Source organism: Harpia harpyja, chromosome 21 (assembly GCF_026419915.1).
Source record: "Harpia harpyja isolate bHarHar1 chromosome 21, bHarHar1 primary haplotype, whole genome shotgun sequence".
NCBI classification, from domain to species: Eukaryota; Metazoa; Chordata; class Aves; order Accipitriformes; family Accipitridae; genus Harpia; species Harpia harpyja.
In genome coordinates this window covers 7,528,706-7,547,411 of record NC_068960.1, presented here as the reverse complement: position 1 = coordinate 7,547,411, position 18,706 = coordinate 7,528,706, and the positions used below count along the sequence as shown (strand labels likewise).

At 43.2% G+C, this 18,706-nt stretch overlaps 1 protein-coding gene across 1 annotated transcript in view; it reads left to right on the top strand.

Moving 5' to 3' along the window:
* The window catches only part of FAM20C (FAM20C golgi associated secretory pathway kinase), a 60,837-nt gene extending 45,818 nt beyond the window's left edge, over positions 1-15,019 (top strand). The window contains exons 5-11 of the mRNA XM_052772933.1: positions 318-410; positions 2,198-2,313; positions 10,412-10,592; positions 11,197-11,306; positions 12,864-12,945; positions 13,041-13,100; positions 13,871-15,019. Coding sequence (XP_052628893.1) covers positions 318-410; positions 2,198-2,313; positions 10,412-10,592; positions 11,197-11,306; positions 12,864-12,945; positions 13,041-13,100; positions 13,871-14,123 — 895 coding nt within the window. The 3' untranslated portion in view covers positions 14,124-15,019. The remainder of the gene's footprint in view (positions 1-317; positions 411-2,197; positions 2,314-10,411; positions 10,593-11,196; positions 11,307-12,863; positions 12,946-13,040; positions 13,101-13,870) is intronic.
* The last annotated feature ends 3,687 nt before the right edge of the window (positions 15,020-18,706 follow it).

Here is an 18,706-nt window from a genome sequence, read left to right as displayed (position 1 = left end):
TGTCTTCACCGCTATCACTAATGAAATGTTTGAGAGTGATAAAACAGATCTTGTTAAATAGAGCGAGAGTCTTGAGTGGAATAGCTTTGTGACAGCAGCCTGCATGCACAAGTCTTGAATTCCTATTTTTTTGTTTCAGTAGTTTAAAAAAGAAGATAAAATGAAAGCTACACGGCAAATAATGCACACATGAAGTATTTAAAGGCCTTCCATTAAACAGATGATACTGAACTCCCGAATAACATGCTGATAACTGAGTACTGCTCCTTAGAAATGCTAACCCTTCATTAAAACACTTTCCTTGTTTTTCTTTGCAGACAAACCAGAGAACAAGAAACGCCACCTGACTTTTTTTATTTCTCAGACTATGAAAGACATAATGCAGAAATAGCAGCATTTCATTTGGACAGGCAAGTAAAATGGATTTGCATTAAAAGAAAAGTGGAAATATTGTGATAAGTTTCTGCTCTTGGCCAGCCCTGTAACTGAATTACTTTTAAAAGAGGGGAAAATGGAACAAAGGTGGGCAAACGCCAAGAATAAATGAAATGGCAGATGATGAAAGGGTAGATTAATAATTAGGAAGTGTGACTTGCTCTGGGAATGAGAAACCTGGCAATAAGTAATTCTCAAAAAGAAAGAGAAATTGTATTGAAGAGAAGCGGAGAAATGAATTTCCCCTGTGATCTTGAAGTGCATATGGAGAGGACCCATCTCCCGGGAAGTACGTCGCACAAGTGTGACAGGAGTCTGGCTCACCCCATTAGCTCCAGGGCACGCAAATCCGAGCGAGACGTGGGGAATGGTGTGAGTATTCAGAGAGGAATAATTGAGATGGGGAGGGAGTTCTGGTTTCCCAGCAAAAAGCTGCGGCCGTCCCATATCGGGACCATGTTTAGGCCACAAGTTAGTGGGAAGGAGAGGGCAATGGTGGGCATCCCATGCTCCTGTTAGCTGAAAGTGTCCCCCCAGGCAGAGTTAGTGCAGGGTATGGTGGATACCCCAAGACTGGGAAGGGACTGCAACCCCCTCAGCCTACCCAGACTAGGAGCAGGACTTAATAATAGTGATGAATTATTAACGGTATGGCTAGAAACCACGGCATTTCACAGGCTGGGTTGGAACTGAAGCATCTTTCACACCCGAGTGCCAAGAAACATCCTTTCAAAAGCTTGAAGCTTTGGGGCCACAAATAATTTGGGGGTACGTGTAGTATTGCTGCCTTCTGGGTTGATGGTTAGGATAAGGGAACCTGTCAGCGGGTGACACAGGGTAGACTTGCCATTAAGAGCTATCCTGGTCAGATCCTTCAAGGATCTTCTATATTTTATTGTTGTTGACCTTGGTGTTGATCCCTTCTGCTTTATATTTTATATTGCCATTTTAAGCAGATGGTGCTGTAGGAAAAAACATTAATGGAATTCCTGCAGGGAGGTACGTTAAATATCCACACACTAAGCAGAAAAAGCAGTTGCTACCCAATGTAGAAAATCTTATCAGCAGACAGTGGACATAAAAATCCCACTATGGGGAGGCTTTGTGTGGGGACTTTGCTCTTTTACTGTATCTAATAGCAATGCTTCATAGGCAGTTTTTAATGATCTATTAAGACGAGGAAGTTTGGGGTGGAGAAAGGCTCTTCACCTAGCCTTTGCCTGTGGGAAAATTTTTCGTCTCAGGGAGATTGTTTAGGTTGGTATAAGGGTATTAAAACAGAGAGGAGCAGAAGCAAATAAATCAAACAAATACTAAGACTGCCAGAAAAAAAATTACTATTAGACGGTGTTTATGGAAGAAGGAGACTGAAACCCCATTCCTCAAGTCACTTAGAAAATTGGTGAGCAAAATGCATGTTATAACAATCCAGAAGTAGCACAAAGTCAAAAATAAGTTCCTACTGTCTCTTATTTCTGGAATTCTATGTGTCTTCATTTTTTTCATGGAACAATGTGTCCCCATACTCTTCTGTATTTTGCATCTGCTCAATACTTCGTAGGGAAGTCAGAGCTGATCATATTCAGGACATATTTTGTAATATATTATACAAAGGATTATCCAGTTTAAAGTTGATGGGCTTTTTACTCCTTAAAGACCACAGATAAATGTGCCTTCAGAGTGTAATGAACCTTCCTAAAACCTATCACTATCACTGTATTTTAATCCTTTACATAAACTATCTCTTCTCTTTCTCTTCCAGGATCCTGGATTTCCGTCGCGTGCCACCAGTTGCAGGTAGACTGGTTAACATGACGAGAGAAATACGAGATGTTACTCGTGACAAGAAACTGTGGAGAACGTTTTTCATCTCACCAGGTAGTCTGGGAAATAACACTATATTCTTTCTATCCCGCCGAACACGTACTTAAGGGAACAATGCGTAGATTGCTTAATTGCTCAGATATTTCTAATAGAACTGTCTTCTAGACCTTTGAATAAAAATGAATGTGGAGACATAGCCTACAAAGAAGACTTTATTGTTTTGAATTGAGTGCCTTTTCCCCTTGACAAATTATCTGCAGAGACAGGCTTTTATGTTCACAAAAGCAATGTATTCAACAAATGTTTTATGTAGAGCAATTTCTAAAGCAATTTCTTCTGTTGCTCTCAGTTTACCCAAAACCTTATTACTTAGCCCATTAGTTATTTAGACTTTTTTTCTACTGCAGTGTGATCCGTCACTTCTGTTGGTCAAATTTCTCAGTTTTGACTGGAAGACCCAAACCTAATTTTCTGAGAGTCATGTACTTCAGTTTTTATTACAACAGGAGTTCGAAAAAAATCAAGCAAATAGATGTGTAACATATCCTGCTTCCAGCTCAAATTCTCTGCTGGGCAGAGGCCAGAGTAGAAGTGACCTGAATTGTTCCCAGTCCTCGTTCTTGCTTTGAGGGCTGACCCCAGGAACCGATACCACTCTCTATTACTCTTCACTCTTTCACAACATCTGGTGGTACCAGCCAAGGATGGAGCTCCGCAGGGTGGGAATTTTACAAACAGGGTAAAACCATGCCCTGCTCACCAGAATATACAACTGGAATAGGTAAAGATGGGCAAAGGGTGGGAGAAAGTGGTGTCATCTCTGTTTAGCATCTGGATGCTGAGATGGAGAAATTAAGGCTCTGAGTTAAAGGCACAAAAATACATGCTTAAGTATGTTCTTAAAGAAAAAGCTATATAGGGAAACATTCAATTTAAAGCATGTAGCTGTGTTCCAGTGAGCTTAACTCGTATTATTTCAGCTGCGTGCAAACGTGCTTTGCTGAACTTGGGCAGTGACTTGTGTAACAGGCAATCTGGAGCAGAAATCTCCGGAGATCTCTCCCTTGCTCTGTGTGTGATTGGCCAGAAACTGCTTATCCGAGATCCCTAAAGTCAAGATCCAAAGACTTAATTACAGTTTCTTCCGACATAACTGTAATTTATTGCTGTTAGCTAGGAACCAGCCCTGTCATTGCAGAGCTTTCTCTCTTAAAATGTTTATCACACTTTTGTGATCACCAGTAAAGTCATTATTATGACTGTTATTTTTAGCTTCATATTTATGTTCAGCTCTGCAGGACACAGTTGAACAGACAGTTATTTATTCCAGTAACTTCACTTGTAAAATACATTACATAATTACAAAAGATTTCATCTCACCCCGTGTTACGAGCGCTCCAGTTTTACATGTACAGTCGTGGTGACAGTACATGGTGACAGTGTTCACCAAACCTGATGTGCAGACATTTCTGTGTGCTCCAGCTGGGCACTTGTGCCTCGGTCACTTTCTCTCCCTCTTCTTCTTTGTTTCTCTCTGTCTACATTTTTTTTTTTCTGCTTGATTTTTTTGTAGGCAAACAATCACAGACGTAAGATGGCAAAAAAATCTTGTGTCTGTTTATGTGCACAAGGTACTTTGGCTCCTTTGAAATATAAGCCATTTTATTCCCATTTTAGCAAGTAAGACACGGATTAGTAGGTTTGCTTGCTTTTTAGTCTTCCCAGGTTATATATCAAGGCTTAGGGCTGAACTTGAGTGATTTCTGAGAATTATAAAACTGTACTCAAGTACTGAGCAGCTTAGAGCAGCCAGAGCACGGCAATGCAGAGTTAAGGCTGCCGGTTCGGATGAAGATCTTTATCTTGTCATTATGAAATTCTAGACATCCAAGGGATGATCCAAGCATAATCCTTTATTCAAATTTATTTAGAGACCTCAGATAAATTCAATTAAAATATTTGATTAACTATGAATCAGGCTTTTCTGGAGAATAAAACGCTTAAGCAATTAATTTTTCTTTCAATTTTACATTTCCTAAATCAATATACTTTGCTTAAATCATGTTGGTTACTTGTCAGAGTTCTTCCCTACAAGTCCCCGGTTTAATTAGTCGGATTCTCATTAACATATGCCCAACCTCCGTCTTGTAGTTCATACTGACCTTAAGAGGCAGGCATTAATTAATGCTTAATGAAAAAGTAATAAAGGTCCTAAATTAAGCATTTAGAAACAAACTCACAAACCTAGCAGGCAGCTCAAGCGGCAGATTGAGGGCAGAAAAGGGAAAAGAGGAGCGTGCTGGGATGAGCCCCACGGCCTGGGGAGGTGAGCATGGGCAGGGAATGGGGAGCCTGGGGACGACTGGAAGAGGCTCGCTTGTCCCCTCTGGCAGGTGAGGGGCAGCGAAGTCTGTTGGTTTTGAGGGAGAACTGGTTACAAAGCTGAGAAATTGAGGTGTGACGTATAGATACTTGCAAGAACCAGTCTGTGCCCCTGCATTAAGCTATCAAGGCCCCTCTGGGACTCCCTTTCAGGTGGCCGTGTCTCTGCATCTCCATCCCCAGCAGTGCTCCGCGGCAATTAATGGTCACGGGGACACGTGGTGTCTGCTGGCAACGTATCCCTCTCCATGCACCCGTATACATCTCTCAAAATTAAACGAGCACTAAATGTAATTGATTTTATAGAAAGCTCGTCCCCTCAGGCTGGGAGACCGCTGTTTGCAGTGGAAACCCTCAGAGGGTAAATATTGATGCCGCTCATCAATACACCATGTTATTCCCTGGACCGGCACGGGGATGTGTTGGAAGAAACCTCACTGCATTTCCACGCCTGGGCCATCTCACTTGTCCCATCAGGCATGGAAATCAGGGCCAGGAAGCTGCAGGCGGTTGTAGCTTCAGAGCACGCCGCAGAGCGACATCCATTCTTCCATTGGGAAGTGGCAATGGCTGCGAGCGGACAGGTCAGCCGATGCATTAGGCTGCATTCAGAGAGAAAGCAGATTGCAGAAAAGTGCACTTCCAGGCAGTTTGGACTAAACATGAGAAATGGAATTAGGTCAGTAATTATTTAAATTAATTTTACATCCTTTGCAGTAGGGCAGGCTGCAGTAGCCCTGCTACTCTTACAAATGAATGGTAATTTGCTAAGAAAAAAGAGACATATTAATGATGTCAGCCTTCGTTTTGGAAGTAATTGAGGCAGCAGCTTAAAGAAATCAATGTTACACAGCTAGTAAGCACTACATTTTTGTTCATATTAGCCAATTCCAAGGGATTATGGATTTTTTTTCCCCTCTCAGCAAACAATAGCAATTCTGAATTACCTATTATTTTGAGCAGGTAAAAGAAAGATCTTTTCATGCATTGCTGTAGTAAATATTCAGGATTCTTTCCAGTACTCCAATTGCACAGGCTTGCTAAATGTCCTCTATTAACAGTCATGCAAATCTCAATAAAAGAATTGCTCTGCCAAGCAATTTGCTTTAAGGTATCTCCACTTGTTCCTTTTCTTCCTGAGAAGAATTATTGTTCAGCTATCAGGATGACGCACAGAGAATGTACAGATGAGTACACAGACACTCTGGTTCTTAATTGTTGTAATTAGTTGGAGTTTCGATCACCAGACCATGATTTTTGCATGGATTTCATTACGAATCGTATCCATTCATCCTCAGATAATGAAAATCAGACATTTGCAATGCTGCTCGGGATTCTCTTGCCTCTCTAGTGCTTTGGGGAAACAATTTTGTTTTTTAATGAAGCAGGAGTCTGCAAGTTGCAAATTCGCAGCATTTGAACATTTCAGCATGTATAAACACCCCTCCCTTTCTGGTTTGCCAGCACTGGTGCTGTTGCCATTTCTACCCGCTCTGCAGGAGGACAAATTCTTGGCGGTGACTTCTTTTGCAGGTGTACTTAGGGACAGGGGTGCGTACAGAAACACCCGTATCGGATAAGAGAGGAACATATGGGCTGGGCAGTTTTCATGGGAGGAGAAGGACCGCACTCCAACAGGCCTCATCTCCCCTTTCCCTCTTATTTTTGCCTTTGAAAGGCCAAACCCTGCTCTTGGCGTGGGATTGCCAGCAAAGCACTGGGCTTGTGTCTCTAGCTGGAATTTCACCCTCGGCCTGCTGTGCAGAATGTGGGTCACCTACTTAGGTTTCAAAGAGGCTTGCTACTGCACCTCGAAGTCTTAATTGAGAACTGTGTTCTTCTATATTTGGTACCTCTTTTTTTCTGCGTTTTTAAGAAACCTTAAAAATGAATGTTTCCCCAGATAATTCAGGCTGCTTCATCTCACTGCCTGTATATAAGAACTAGGGTAGACATATCAGGATGTCTATTCTGTATCAATCAAAGCAGTTAATTTCTTCAATAGTAACTTGAGATACAGCATCCTTTCATCTCCACTACCCCCAGAAATCAGACAGGAGCCGTGGAGACCGAGTACCACAGGTCTGAGCCCACAGGGAGAATAACAGCCGGCAGAAAAAGCTTTGCCATTGAAAATAACTTCTCACCGAGAAATACACTTGCGGTTTTACCGCAAGTTTGCTGTCGTAGTGACAGGATGCATCCCGCCATCGCTCGGACTCCCATTGCAGGCGATGGGGGCTCTGGAGGAAAATCAATAGCTGGAGGAGCCCAGCAGGAGCGGGGCTGAACGGCCCGGCGTGGTGCAGGCGGCACACGTGCTGGCTGTGTCACTCTGCAGCAGCAAATGCCATCATTGCCATAGCCCCCGAGCTTTCCTGAAGATTTATCTGGATATGAATGTGTGATTACTGTCAAATGATTAGTCCCAGTTGCTTTCGTTGACAATATGGAGCAGGGTTTCATTGTTCCCGAAGTTAAATTCAGAAGCAAACTATTAAACACAGTATTTATCTTCCCACTGTGCAAAATGCTGTGTTTAATATAATTCCTTCTTTGAAAGGTCAGATTTACATAGTGAGCAGCAGAGGCTGCGATAGCACGGGAGGGGCATTGCTGGGCCTTTTGCTCTTCACAAAACTGTTACGGTGGCAGATAACCGAGCACCAGCTTCCCGCTGCCAGGTGGAAAGTCAGGTCATAGAAACCCTTGAAGATAAATTGTCTCAGACGATCAAGATAAATCTGGGGGGGTTCTCTCCCTCCACAGACGAGCGGGTAATGCCGACGCAGCTGAATTGGAGCACAAACCCCACTGCAGCTTCAAATCACTGGAAACATAAGCCCTCGCTGCAGCGCAGGGGAGAGCCCTACTTTCCCACTGAGGCAGCAGGTGCCCAGGGAATAAGGGATCTCTTTAAATCTCCTCTCTTCGGTGCTAGCCTGTAGCAAGCAGCATCTGTATGTGATTTCTTGTAAATCATCCCTTGTGGCAGCCTGGAACCCCTTGAAATATTTTGTCTGCAGTAATTCTTTTAAGGTTATAAATCACAGATGTTTCTCCCCAGTTTTTAGTGGCTGAGAATATCCCAACCTTCCTACCGGCCCAGTATGACCCCCCCCGGTTTGCAGGCTGCCTGTAGCTCGCAGTGCTGCCCACAGGTGCTTGGACAACTCTTCACTTTCATCCTGAATTATGGAAGAGGTTCACAGGGAGGCATGAATCCCTCCTGGTTTTGCCAGGACGATCAAAGGCGGAGCTGAGGCACCTGTGTTAGCCCTGCAAAAGCTGTGCCAAGTCCGTGCTGCGACAGCATTTTTGAAAAGGAAACCCATGAGAGGTTATAGACTGCAGGGCAGCACGCCCAAGGCTTGCGTTAGGTTGGGTTTGTCTCGATGTTGACTTCACGCTTGATTTTAGGCTAATGAAATGAGTGAGTCTGAAGGAGAGCCACTGAGATGGTCCTGGAGCTGGTACATCTGGTGTACAAGGAGAAGCTGAGAGTTTCAGATTTTTTTAACCTGGAGAAGCTGGCCTGAAGCTGTAGCTTGGACTAGGGGCTTCCAGAGTCCTTTCCAACCTGAGTTTCCCTAACCATGATTGCTCTTTTCCCATGCAATTTGTAAAAAGGTTTTCAAAACTTCACTTTCAGTGATATGAGTTATATTCCTCAGTTGCTTGAAAGGAAAAATGAGTGGGGTTTCTGTTTAGAAGCTAATAGGCATACCATGTGATGAGCAGTACCAAGATTTGTGCTGGGGTTCATAGGAAATAGCCAAGCTGAGTGGCTTATCAGCCAAGGACATGGTCACTTCTTAGCTCATGGGAAGTCTCAAACTACTGTTCCTTTAATTAAAATGGTAAGGGACTAAGTATGCCTTCTATGTAAGAAAAAGCTTTTAAAATAATTTTTAAGAAAGGATATTCTGCCTGGTAAAATGCTTTAAATTACAAAATTAAAAGTATAGACGTGCTGAGTGCTCCCTTCCTTCCTTTTTTAATTTCTGTTCTTCACTTTCTGTTCCCTGAAGTACTTTTCTTTCAGTAATTGTCAGCGAGGTTTTTGACCACAGGGTAGATATTTCTGGACTGAGTCAGGATGTATTTAACTGGTATGAGCCAACCCTGTGAATGTAAATATACAGTTCGGGTTGGAGTTGTTCCTGAACACAGAGAGATGGGTGGCCCTTGTGAGTCAGTCACAACAGAGGGTTTCAAAAAGGCTGTGTCCGGAGTAAAGTAATCACAACTTAATGGATAAATCTGATGGCCATCGACAGAGGCTTGGAAATGAAGAACTGAGGCAAACTGTCAAGTAGTAACACACCAGCCTTTTAGTCCAATTATATGACGTAATTCCAAGGTTAGCGGTTGGTCTTGGATAATACGGTTAATTAATACAATCAAAAACATCACGAAACCTTATTGCTCTTCCACATTCTCCTTCTCCTCCTTCCCCAGTCGCAGCTCTTTGCCCTGTTTCTCCCTCCCTCCTGTTATCTCCGTAGCACCGGGACCGGTATTGCTCCCTGTCCTCTTGACTCACCGTCTCCCTCGCATTGCCCACCGGCAGCGTACCATCTCCGCTCGGCACTTTGCCAGCCGCGGGTTGGGTCCGGACCGGGGAGGACATCACGGTGATGGGCAGGGAGGCGTGCTGCAGGGCATCGCTGCCGTGAAAACCCACCAGCTTACCTTTCCAAGCCGCGTGGTCTTCTGTGGCAGGCAGAAAATCACCTCCCTCTATTCACCAGCCCTTCTTGCCTCATTTATACTGATCCTGCCCAAAGGGAGAGTAGCTCAGAAGCGATATTTGAATTTAGGGGCCTTGTGGGGAATGAGGAAGCAATGTGACTTCTCAGCTTCGTGCATTACCATAAGGAAAGGGCACAGTCTTCCTCTAATGACATTTTATGTGCATAAAGCAATGTCAAAAGAGTTGTAGCACATCGACAAGACGATCAGCATTGTGCTGCTGTTCTTGTTCATAGTCCAACATTGGTGGGGGTTGAGGATGAGCTGCTCTCTCCCACCTTCGGTGAATTCATGTTGGAAGAGGGTTCTCGTAAAGAGGTGGGTGTTCTTGTTTGTACAGAAATATGTGGTGGCAGCTTTGGGGAGGTTTTAAGGTAACACATGCTCCAAAACCTGCTGCAGGTTTTTTTTTCCGTAGTTGTTGGAGTAACTTGATGCGTGGAGAAAGAAATTTGTGTTTGGGATGTGTGCTGACAGAGTTACATCTATGCTATTTCCACCCTCCACACACACTCCCACATGAGTCTTCATGGTAAATAATTCTCCTTAGTAAAACTGCCAGTTCTTCTCATACCAGCAAGTAGATGAATGAAATGTTGTTGTCTGTTCTTAAAGAAACGAGCCAAGATTTTGAAAGGTGACTTAATTTTGGGCACGTGCCACTTGTTTAGCTGTGGCATTTGGGGTTCCAGCCTGGGGTAACAAATATATCCCAAAGGATGTATCAGTCTGGGAAAATGAAAGGAGAAGGGAAAGGATTTAAAAAATAAAAAAAAAAAAGTGGTTTTTTGGAATATAAATAGACTGGAAATAGTCACAGAGAGCTCAGCATAGGGCGTGATCCCAGGCACTGAAATGAATGTCTTTCTAGTGGTTTCAGTGGAAGAAAACTATGTGTGGTAACGGGGTTTTGGGTCCGAGATTTATTTCTGCTCATACATACATCAGTGCTTTTGTGAATTCTTGAACACTAATTTAAGGGTAGGTTTTAAAACTCTTTTCCTTTATTTGCCAGCCAACAACATCTGCTTCTACGGGGAATGTTCCTACTACTGCTCAACAGAGCACGCCCTGTGTGGAAAACCAGATCAGATCGAGGGGTCTCTGGCTGCTTTCCTACCTGATTTGTCTTTAGCAAAAAGGAAAACCTGGAGAAACCCTTGGAGACGTTCCTACCACAAGCGCAAGAAAGCAGAGTGAGTAGTGGTGAGCAAAGGGTACGCCAGCTGCCAAGGGCGATAGGAAAATAAAGCAGTGCTAACAGTTACTGCCCTTGCCTGATCTGAAGCATTGAGACTTAGGAGAGCATCTGCATTTCTTCAGCAGGTCCAGCTCCTGGGAAGGGATAGAGTACTTACACTTGCCAGGAGCTCCAGCTTATGGTCCTGAAAGGACCTTCAATGGCATAATTCCCTCGTGGGACAGATACCTCCAGTGGCTTTGACAGGATGCAATGGGACCTGTCTAAGTCCTATCAGAGAGAGAAAGATTCACTGCTATCAGCAGCCCTAAACAAGTCTCAGATGTTCTCATCATATGACTGATGGTGCAGCTGGTCTCCTAAATCTTTAAGCTATTAGCCAGATAGTTTTCAATCTTGTGATTTTCTTCCTTTTTCATCAGTCACAATCTTTATCGGTTGCCTGCATTACAGGAAGCAGCCTGAAGAATTTGCTGCCTCTACCTGACCCTGCCCTCAATCGAACGTGATGCAACTAGATCTTTGCAAAATAACATTTTTTTGTAATACTCAGTAAGCTTTGTATGTCACATAAAATATCGAAATATTGGCTTTTCCAGATGGGAAGTTGATCCAGATTATTGTGAAGAGGTTAAACAAACCCCCCCGTATGACAGTGGGACCAGAATTCTGGATATAATGGATATGACAGTTTTTGATTTCCTAATGGGTATGTTTCATCTCTTTCAAAAATTAAATGCAACATTTAATTAGAATAAGAACCATTTCTTTCTACACCGCTCTGCATAGCTCAGCAGTTTGCTAAAGCGTGGATGAAGCTGCATTTACTGTATGTGCCGTTCTGGATGATTATGAGAAAATGCAGATTTACATGGTTATATATTCCCATCAGTGCAGATTAAAGGAACAAAGATGTTCAGAAATGCAGGGTGCTGATGAACGCAGGTCAGGCCAGTCTACTTCACAACAGTTAAGGGCTTCAGAGTTTGCTTTAGTGAGTGCTTTACCATTATAATGTATGGCTCCTGGATGCACATGCAAGGGCTGTTCATTATTAGCACATTGTTCTCAACCTGCAGTAGTACTCACTGCTGCTTGCTCTATAAACTGTCAGAGGGGGGAAGAAAATAAGTATTGCTTGGTCACAAAGGCAACTGTGGTATGTATCAGGAAGGTTTTTTGTGTTTATGTAACCTGACTGGAATAAAATAATTATTAACAAGCAGGTAATAGTCACCTATTCCAAGCCTGCTCAGTGGTTAACACTGAGACGTTCTCATATGAAACCTGTTCTGCTGCAGCTAGTATACCTGTAAGGTGCCAATATACATACTTGATCCTTGGACACATGCCAGCACAGACACATCCTCTGCCATTGCCACTACTGAGATTTCTGCGATAGGCTGCAGCAGAAGAGGCCAAATCACAGCTCAGGAGCCATATGTGGCATCAATAAGTGGCTCGAGACCCCTGCCATGAAGACAAAATTCATAGCTTGGCACCAGTACTCTGCACATTGACCTTTAGAAGCAGATCATGCATCTGCCTGCCGTGGGTGTCCAGAGCTGTTCAGCTGTACCACTGCAGTAGCATCCTGATCCATATGTTAGAGCCATAATATCGTTTTGGCTTTCCAGGCAGCCAGAAATTTGGACAAAGTTCTTACTAGAGGAAAAAAAGGAGGTTTGGTTGTAGTTCAAAAAGTTTAATACCATATTAGCAAAGTCATATGGATTAACATCCCTGCTTGAAGGATGCATTTTCCCCTCCCTAAGCTACGTCTCGCACCCAGCACGTGTACCATGGGTGCTTTGCACATCGTACTGACCCAGCGCTGGAGTAGCAGAGCTCGTTTTCACCAATGAAGCTCTGCTGGCTTAGGACATAGCTACCTCACAGGTGACCAGGCTCCCCAAAGTTGAGATGCCATCGTACTTGAGAGGGATTTCCTTGGCATACACCAGGAGGGGTTGCTGGAAGGTGGGAAGGTTGGGTTTGTCTCCTGATGGGTCCTCTAGAGCTTAAGTATAAAAGCTTGAAAAGCTCCCAGTGGTGTAACAGCCCATCTTCCAGTATCGTGCCCTTTGGGGTTTCCACAGTAGAAGCAGATTTGCTCAGTAGATCCGTTGCTTTCTCCACCCTACACAGCCATCGTGTCTGGGGAGCACTGGGCTTCTCACTGAACCATGGCTTTTGTATTATCCCGGCCTGCAGGCTCGGCAGCAAGCCAGAGTGAGAACGGTCTTTTTTTCTCTTTATTCCATAGGTAACATGGATCGACATCACTACGAAACCTTTGAGAAGTTTGGAAATGAAACATTTATTATCCACTTAGATAATGGAAGAGGGTAAATACCTTTAATAATCTTTCTGCAGAAAAGAAAAGAAAAAAGTTAGTCTTTAAAACAGTGTTTGTCATGCTCTTGCTCTTATCTTTAAACAGGTTTGGAAAATATTCCCACGACGAACTTTCCATATTGGTGCCTTTAAACCAGTGCTGCAGGTACGTTTCACCTCTGGAGTTTTTTCCCTTTTTATACAATTGTTTCCACTAATAGGACTGAAATGTTGAAGTGAATCTTTTATTGCATACCACAGAGAGGAGGAGATGTTACCATCCTGCCCAGGGAGCCTGACCTGAGCGAGCCCTGAGCATTCGCACTAACACGTTAAGTGCTTTGTTGAGATCAGGACCGTGGCTGTGAGCTGTTGTGAGAGAGGCTTTATTAAGACAAAATACACGTCCCATGGAAGTCAAGTAGCAAAACTTAGCCCAGCTTGTTCAAGTGCTTCACAACGGCTTGCCTCGGTGCCCATGGCCAGGATTTTCAGAGAGGACAGGTGATATTTAGAGTTTCAGCTCTGCACAACTGGCACACAGGGTGAGCCCCCGCTGCCATCGCCCGTGCCCCAGCTCAATGCCACGTGCGCCATGCGTGTCATTGCCAAGATGGGCATGACGCTATGAAAGCTGCACCAGGTCCAGGTGGTGCCTTAGCCAGCCGAGGAACATGAAGGCTGTCCGTACTCGACTGTAGAGCGTGCTCCAAAACCTCTCCACCTCTAAGGGCTCCCAAAGATCACTGGCCGGGTGACAATGCCAGCCGCTCATTAGGACTGTGACAGTGCCTGGTTCTCATCATTTCAGATCACATAATAAGGTTTTTACACTATTATTGCTATGCTGACTGTATGCCTTTTAGCCCTCTCAAGATCAATAGTGATGAAAATACTGATTTGCTTTTTTTTTTTTTTTTCTCCTTTTTCTCTTAGAATAAGGAAGTCTACCTATCTGCGATTACAGTTGTTAGCCAAGGAGGAATACAAACTCAGTCTCTTGATGAAGGAATCTTTACTAAAAGATAAAATAGCTCCCATTCTCTACCAGCCTCACTTGGAGGCGATGGACAGGCGGTTGCGGATTGTCCTCAAGGCTGTTAGTGACTGTATAGAAAAGGATGGTTATGACAATGTGGTTGAAAATGACTTTAACACTGATGTTAACACTGTTACGACCGAGAGGTAGTGAAATCGCAAGACTACGTTTTTACCAGCCAAGTACAGAAGTTTCAAAGAGGAAAAAGAAAAAAGAAGTCTTGCAAAAGACTGTGTATGCCACTTTGTGAATTCAGTGAATTCAGAAATGAGCTATAATTGTTCCCAAAGTAGGTAAAGTGTAGACTCTGCAAAGGATTAGTTCATTAAGAAAAATAAGTCTAATGTGATGCTTTTCATTAGTTCCTAAAGAGAGATTATGAAAAGATTCAGAAAATACTCAGATCATTGACAGACAACAGTCTGATAGCAAAACACCTCCTGTCCTTTTTGTATAGAAAGGAGGCCTTTACTTAATATTTTGTATTTATATATGGTATATCTATGAAACCCCAGACCTACCTACCAAATTTAACTAAGAGGGACGGCATAGTTTTGTGACTCACACTTTATTTGTGGTGACAGTCCACTTAGTATTTTGTGTTAACCCTTTAAGTGCTCTAATCCACTGTATCTTATTTAAATTGAATGCTTTTTTTTCCCAGCTACTCAGTATTTAAAGGGTTAAGGCATTATGAACTTTTAAAGGCAAAAAATAATAATTATTATAATAATAATAAATACAGTGGTTACCAGAAGGGAATTTCACTGATTGTGCATTGACAGGAATACTTGAATGTTGGTTTTACAAAGTGATGTAAAATGACAAGTTGTACTATTTGTCCATAAGGAGGTGGCAGCTCTTATCTTTCTAGACTATCATAGCTGAGCTGCTACTTTTCAACTTTGCTTTTGATAGTTTTGTGTAAATATATACATATATGGGTAAAAAGCTGCTTTCAGCAGCTCTAGGCTTACTTTTGCAGCATTTTTGTGGAATTGTTTGCAATGTGGTAAAAGTGCAATAAAGATATGGCAAAATGTGTAGCCGTCGTGTCTAAATGGATTCATTTTCCACTGGAAATCTTGTTCAGAGCAAAGCTGTGCACACCAGCCAAGTATTCCAGAATCAGTTGTTTAAATTGTCATCCCCTTTCGTAGCAACAGCAAATCGAGCTAAAGTAAGGAATTGGTGATTAATATACATTACAACTCAGATAAGGACCATGGTGTTGAAAATGGCTAATCTGTCATATGAAAGCATTGTTTTGACTACCATTTCAGCATCCCTTCCTCTTGCAATTATAGCTGTAGAAACAAGCTGTAGAGCAACACCTCTAAAAGATTATGGCTTGACACGCTGCCCAGAGGATTTAGATACATCAGTGCCTCTGACTTGGGTAGCAAAAGCCCTTGTACAACCCAGAAAATCTCAGCCTAAATGATCTAGAAACATGGTATTCTTAAACAAATAGTTCTGAATCATGTTCAGCTGAGTTCCTGTAACACGTGTGGAGACTTTCAGCCCAAAAGCAAGCTATAAGTTGAACAAGTAGCTGTATTTGACTTGTGAAAACATGGTGCGGTACAGAAGGAATCCCTCATCGCTCTTTTGGGTGGGGAGAGAATTTATTACGACAATATTCGTCGCAACTATAATTCAAAGCTGTCATTTGTTTCATTTTATGTCTTTCTTCTCAGGGATTTATAAACATTTACTTTAAAAGCTTGTAGCCAGATATACTAAAGTGTAGGCATTTCAGCATATTAAAATTATGAATGAGAAAAAAAGCTGCTATATAGTCTCATTCACTTCTTAGGTTGATATATTATCACAAAAAAAAATGTGTCTTTTACTATTTTACTGCCCATTTCAAGTTCCCATGACTCTGACATACATGACATACAAAGACAACAGAACATTCAGATTATACAACTGTCCATGAACTTGGAAAATTTCTGTGTTACCCCATGGCTTTTTTTAGCTTTCCAAGACCCACCTGTGGCAGCAAGGACGTTCTCTGTAATGCAGCACTTGCACTGCAGCTCTCTCTCCCCACCAGCCAAAAACCCCAAAACATAGGACTGTAAACGGGTGAAATGGGTGATATTATCCTTGCTTTATCCTCAGTGCCTGGCTGCGGTTTTCCTGCAGGCGCAGCTTTTTCTCACGATGAGATTGTGCCAGGACAGCAGACAGGGGCTATAAAATCCCCTTTGCGGTACAGCTCTGCTTACTGCTTCTGGGCTCGGGTCAGCCAGGGGTTCTGGAGCTGCAGACCTGGCTTGCTTTTGGAGAGCAGCACTTGGCAGCATCTTAGCTCAGAGAGGAGCAGATGTAGCGAAGGTCTTTGTTCTTTAGAAGCTGGGTTGCAGGTCAAGAGCTCCTGGCAGGCCAGTTCAAGATGAAGGTCTCTGCAGAAGGCTGCCTGGTGCTGTCAGGGATATAAACTTACTGTTAGGAACCTGATTCTGAATTTCTGTAAGCAGAATTAGTAGTGTTTCTATAGAATAATTAACTAAAGGTCACTTAACCTTGCCATATTGTAACCAGCTCTGTAGGGTCTCCAGTTTCTTTCCTTTCCTGAACTTTGAAGCTTCCCCTTGCAAGCTCTGTGTTACAGCTTTCTAGACCTATAAAAATTCTTCTTGTTTCCAGGCCTAAATTAGACACACAGAAAAGCTGAAAGGGAGGCTTTTCTTTGGCATGAGATGCAAGCATCTTGGAAGAAGGGAGGTATTAGCTAGGACACTGGGAGAGGTTTCCTTTCCTCTGTGCCTCTGATGAGAAATTGGGGTGAATTAAGCAGAGCTGATCAGTGCAAGCCTAAATACACTGCGGGGTGCTCAGGTAATGAATGGCAAGAGCTGAGTTCAGGCCCTTTGTGTGGCCAGGGGAGCTGAGGACACGGGTCTGATCTGGAGGATATTGCAAGAAGTGAAAGGGCTGATTAATTAAACAATCTGTGGAGTTGCTTCTCGGTATCTACCAGGAAGCTCTGGTGTGTTTGCATTCATGCTGCCAGGTAGCTAGAGCTTTGACTCATACTAATTTTCTAGGTATTTGGGAAGGGAAAAGAGTTATTGCCTTGTTCCGCTCTTTCTTTTTTTGCGTGGGCAGGGGTGAGTGGGCATGACAGATGGGAAACTGGAGCTGGGGCGTGAACTTGTGGCTCTGCCTTTCAGCTCGTGGGGCTACCACAGCCTCGAGAATAGCTCTGTACAGCCCAGGGAGGGGCAAACCTCCGCTTTTGGGGTGCATCTACATTGCCCCAAGACAGAGCTAGCAGCTGGCCTGAATTTCTTCTCCTGAAAACCTCGTGAGTTTTGGAGAGCCTTTAGGCAAAGGGTGCTGCTCTCCTGGGTGAAATGCATCCTTCTACAGGCAATGAGAGCTTTCCGAGCTCTCTCAGCGGTGGGTACAATTTGAGGGTGCCTTTGCACAGGGACAGCTTGGTTTTGGGGGGTTCTTGTAGGGAGGGCACAGGGGGTTTGGTGTGCAGAGGTCGTGCACTTCAGCACGCACGTGTGACAGCAGATTACCGCAGTGTGAGACGATGGCTCTGAACGGGCTGTCATTGTGCATTAGGTCAGTAATCCATGAACTAAGGAGGATTAGCATGACGCGGTGTAACATCTCTTTAGGAGTCCTACATATCTACCAGACAAAAAGATTCGCTCTAAGAAGATAAATAAATGTCAGGATCCAATTGGTTTGTCTCCAAATCTCAAAAATGGGTGTAGCAACAGCACCTAGACAATAACATACCAAGAAATCTGCAGTAGTCTATCAGGGGCATAACATGCTCAGCACAATAAATAACAGATAAAAATAGATAATATACTTCTAAAAGCACCTAATTATAACTGTATCTGACAGCCTAGAATAGCCTACTGTATTCTCCTGAGTAATTCACGAGAGCCTCATTTTGTTTTGCTGTTTTTCTGTTATTTAAGCATCAAAGGAGATTCACACAAATTAAAGAAAAAACTTCTCATTGTTTGAATTAGATATCACTGTTGTGATCAGCAGTACCGGGCAGAGCCTGCGATGTGTATACAAGCTGGAAGCCTGAAGGAGATTGCAATGTAAGCAACAGCTAGAAGCATTGTGTGGGAGGAGGGAACCTGGGATTTCAGCCTGACTGTTGCTTTTGGGCGCTGAACTGAAAATGAACTTGTGTTACGTGGGCTTTAAAGGGAGGAGTGTCCAAAGGGTATTCTCGTTTGTTCTAGTGGGTCTGTTCGTGGTACCTATAGGTCTGAGGGGATCCTGCTCTCTTCCATTGCAGCAATGGCATTGTCCCCTTAACAAATCCAAAATCCACCTGAAGAATTTCCCTGTGTCAAGGCTTTTGTGGCCCCAGCCTAAGAGTGCTGAGTTCCCAGCTTGGAGCTGGACATATACTAGAGCCTTGATAATTTGTATCCTGATGGAGCAAACTGTCTTCTAGTACTGAATGCATGACTGCAAAATTCATTTTCCAGATATCAGGTGTTTCTATGGACTTTCTTGCAAGTGGTTGTTTACTAAAATATTTGGGGCTCAATATGCAGAAATGGACATGCACAAGGAAGATTCTTTTTAAACTGTAAATTGAGTGTTTGAGGAGAATGTTGATTTGCCTGGGACAAGTTTTCACATGGAATTTCAAGTTATTACCAGTTAGAAGCTGCTGGATTTCTTGAGAATATTTTTTTATGCTAAAAGTGATTCATAGGTAGCCTCCAGCC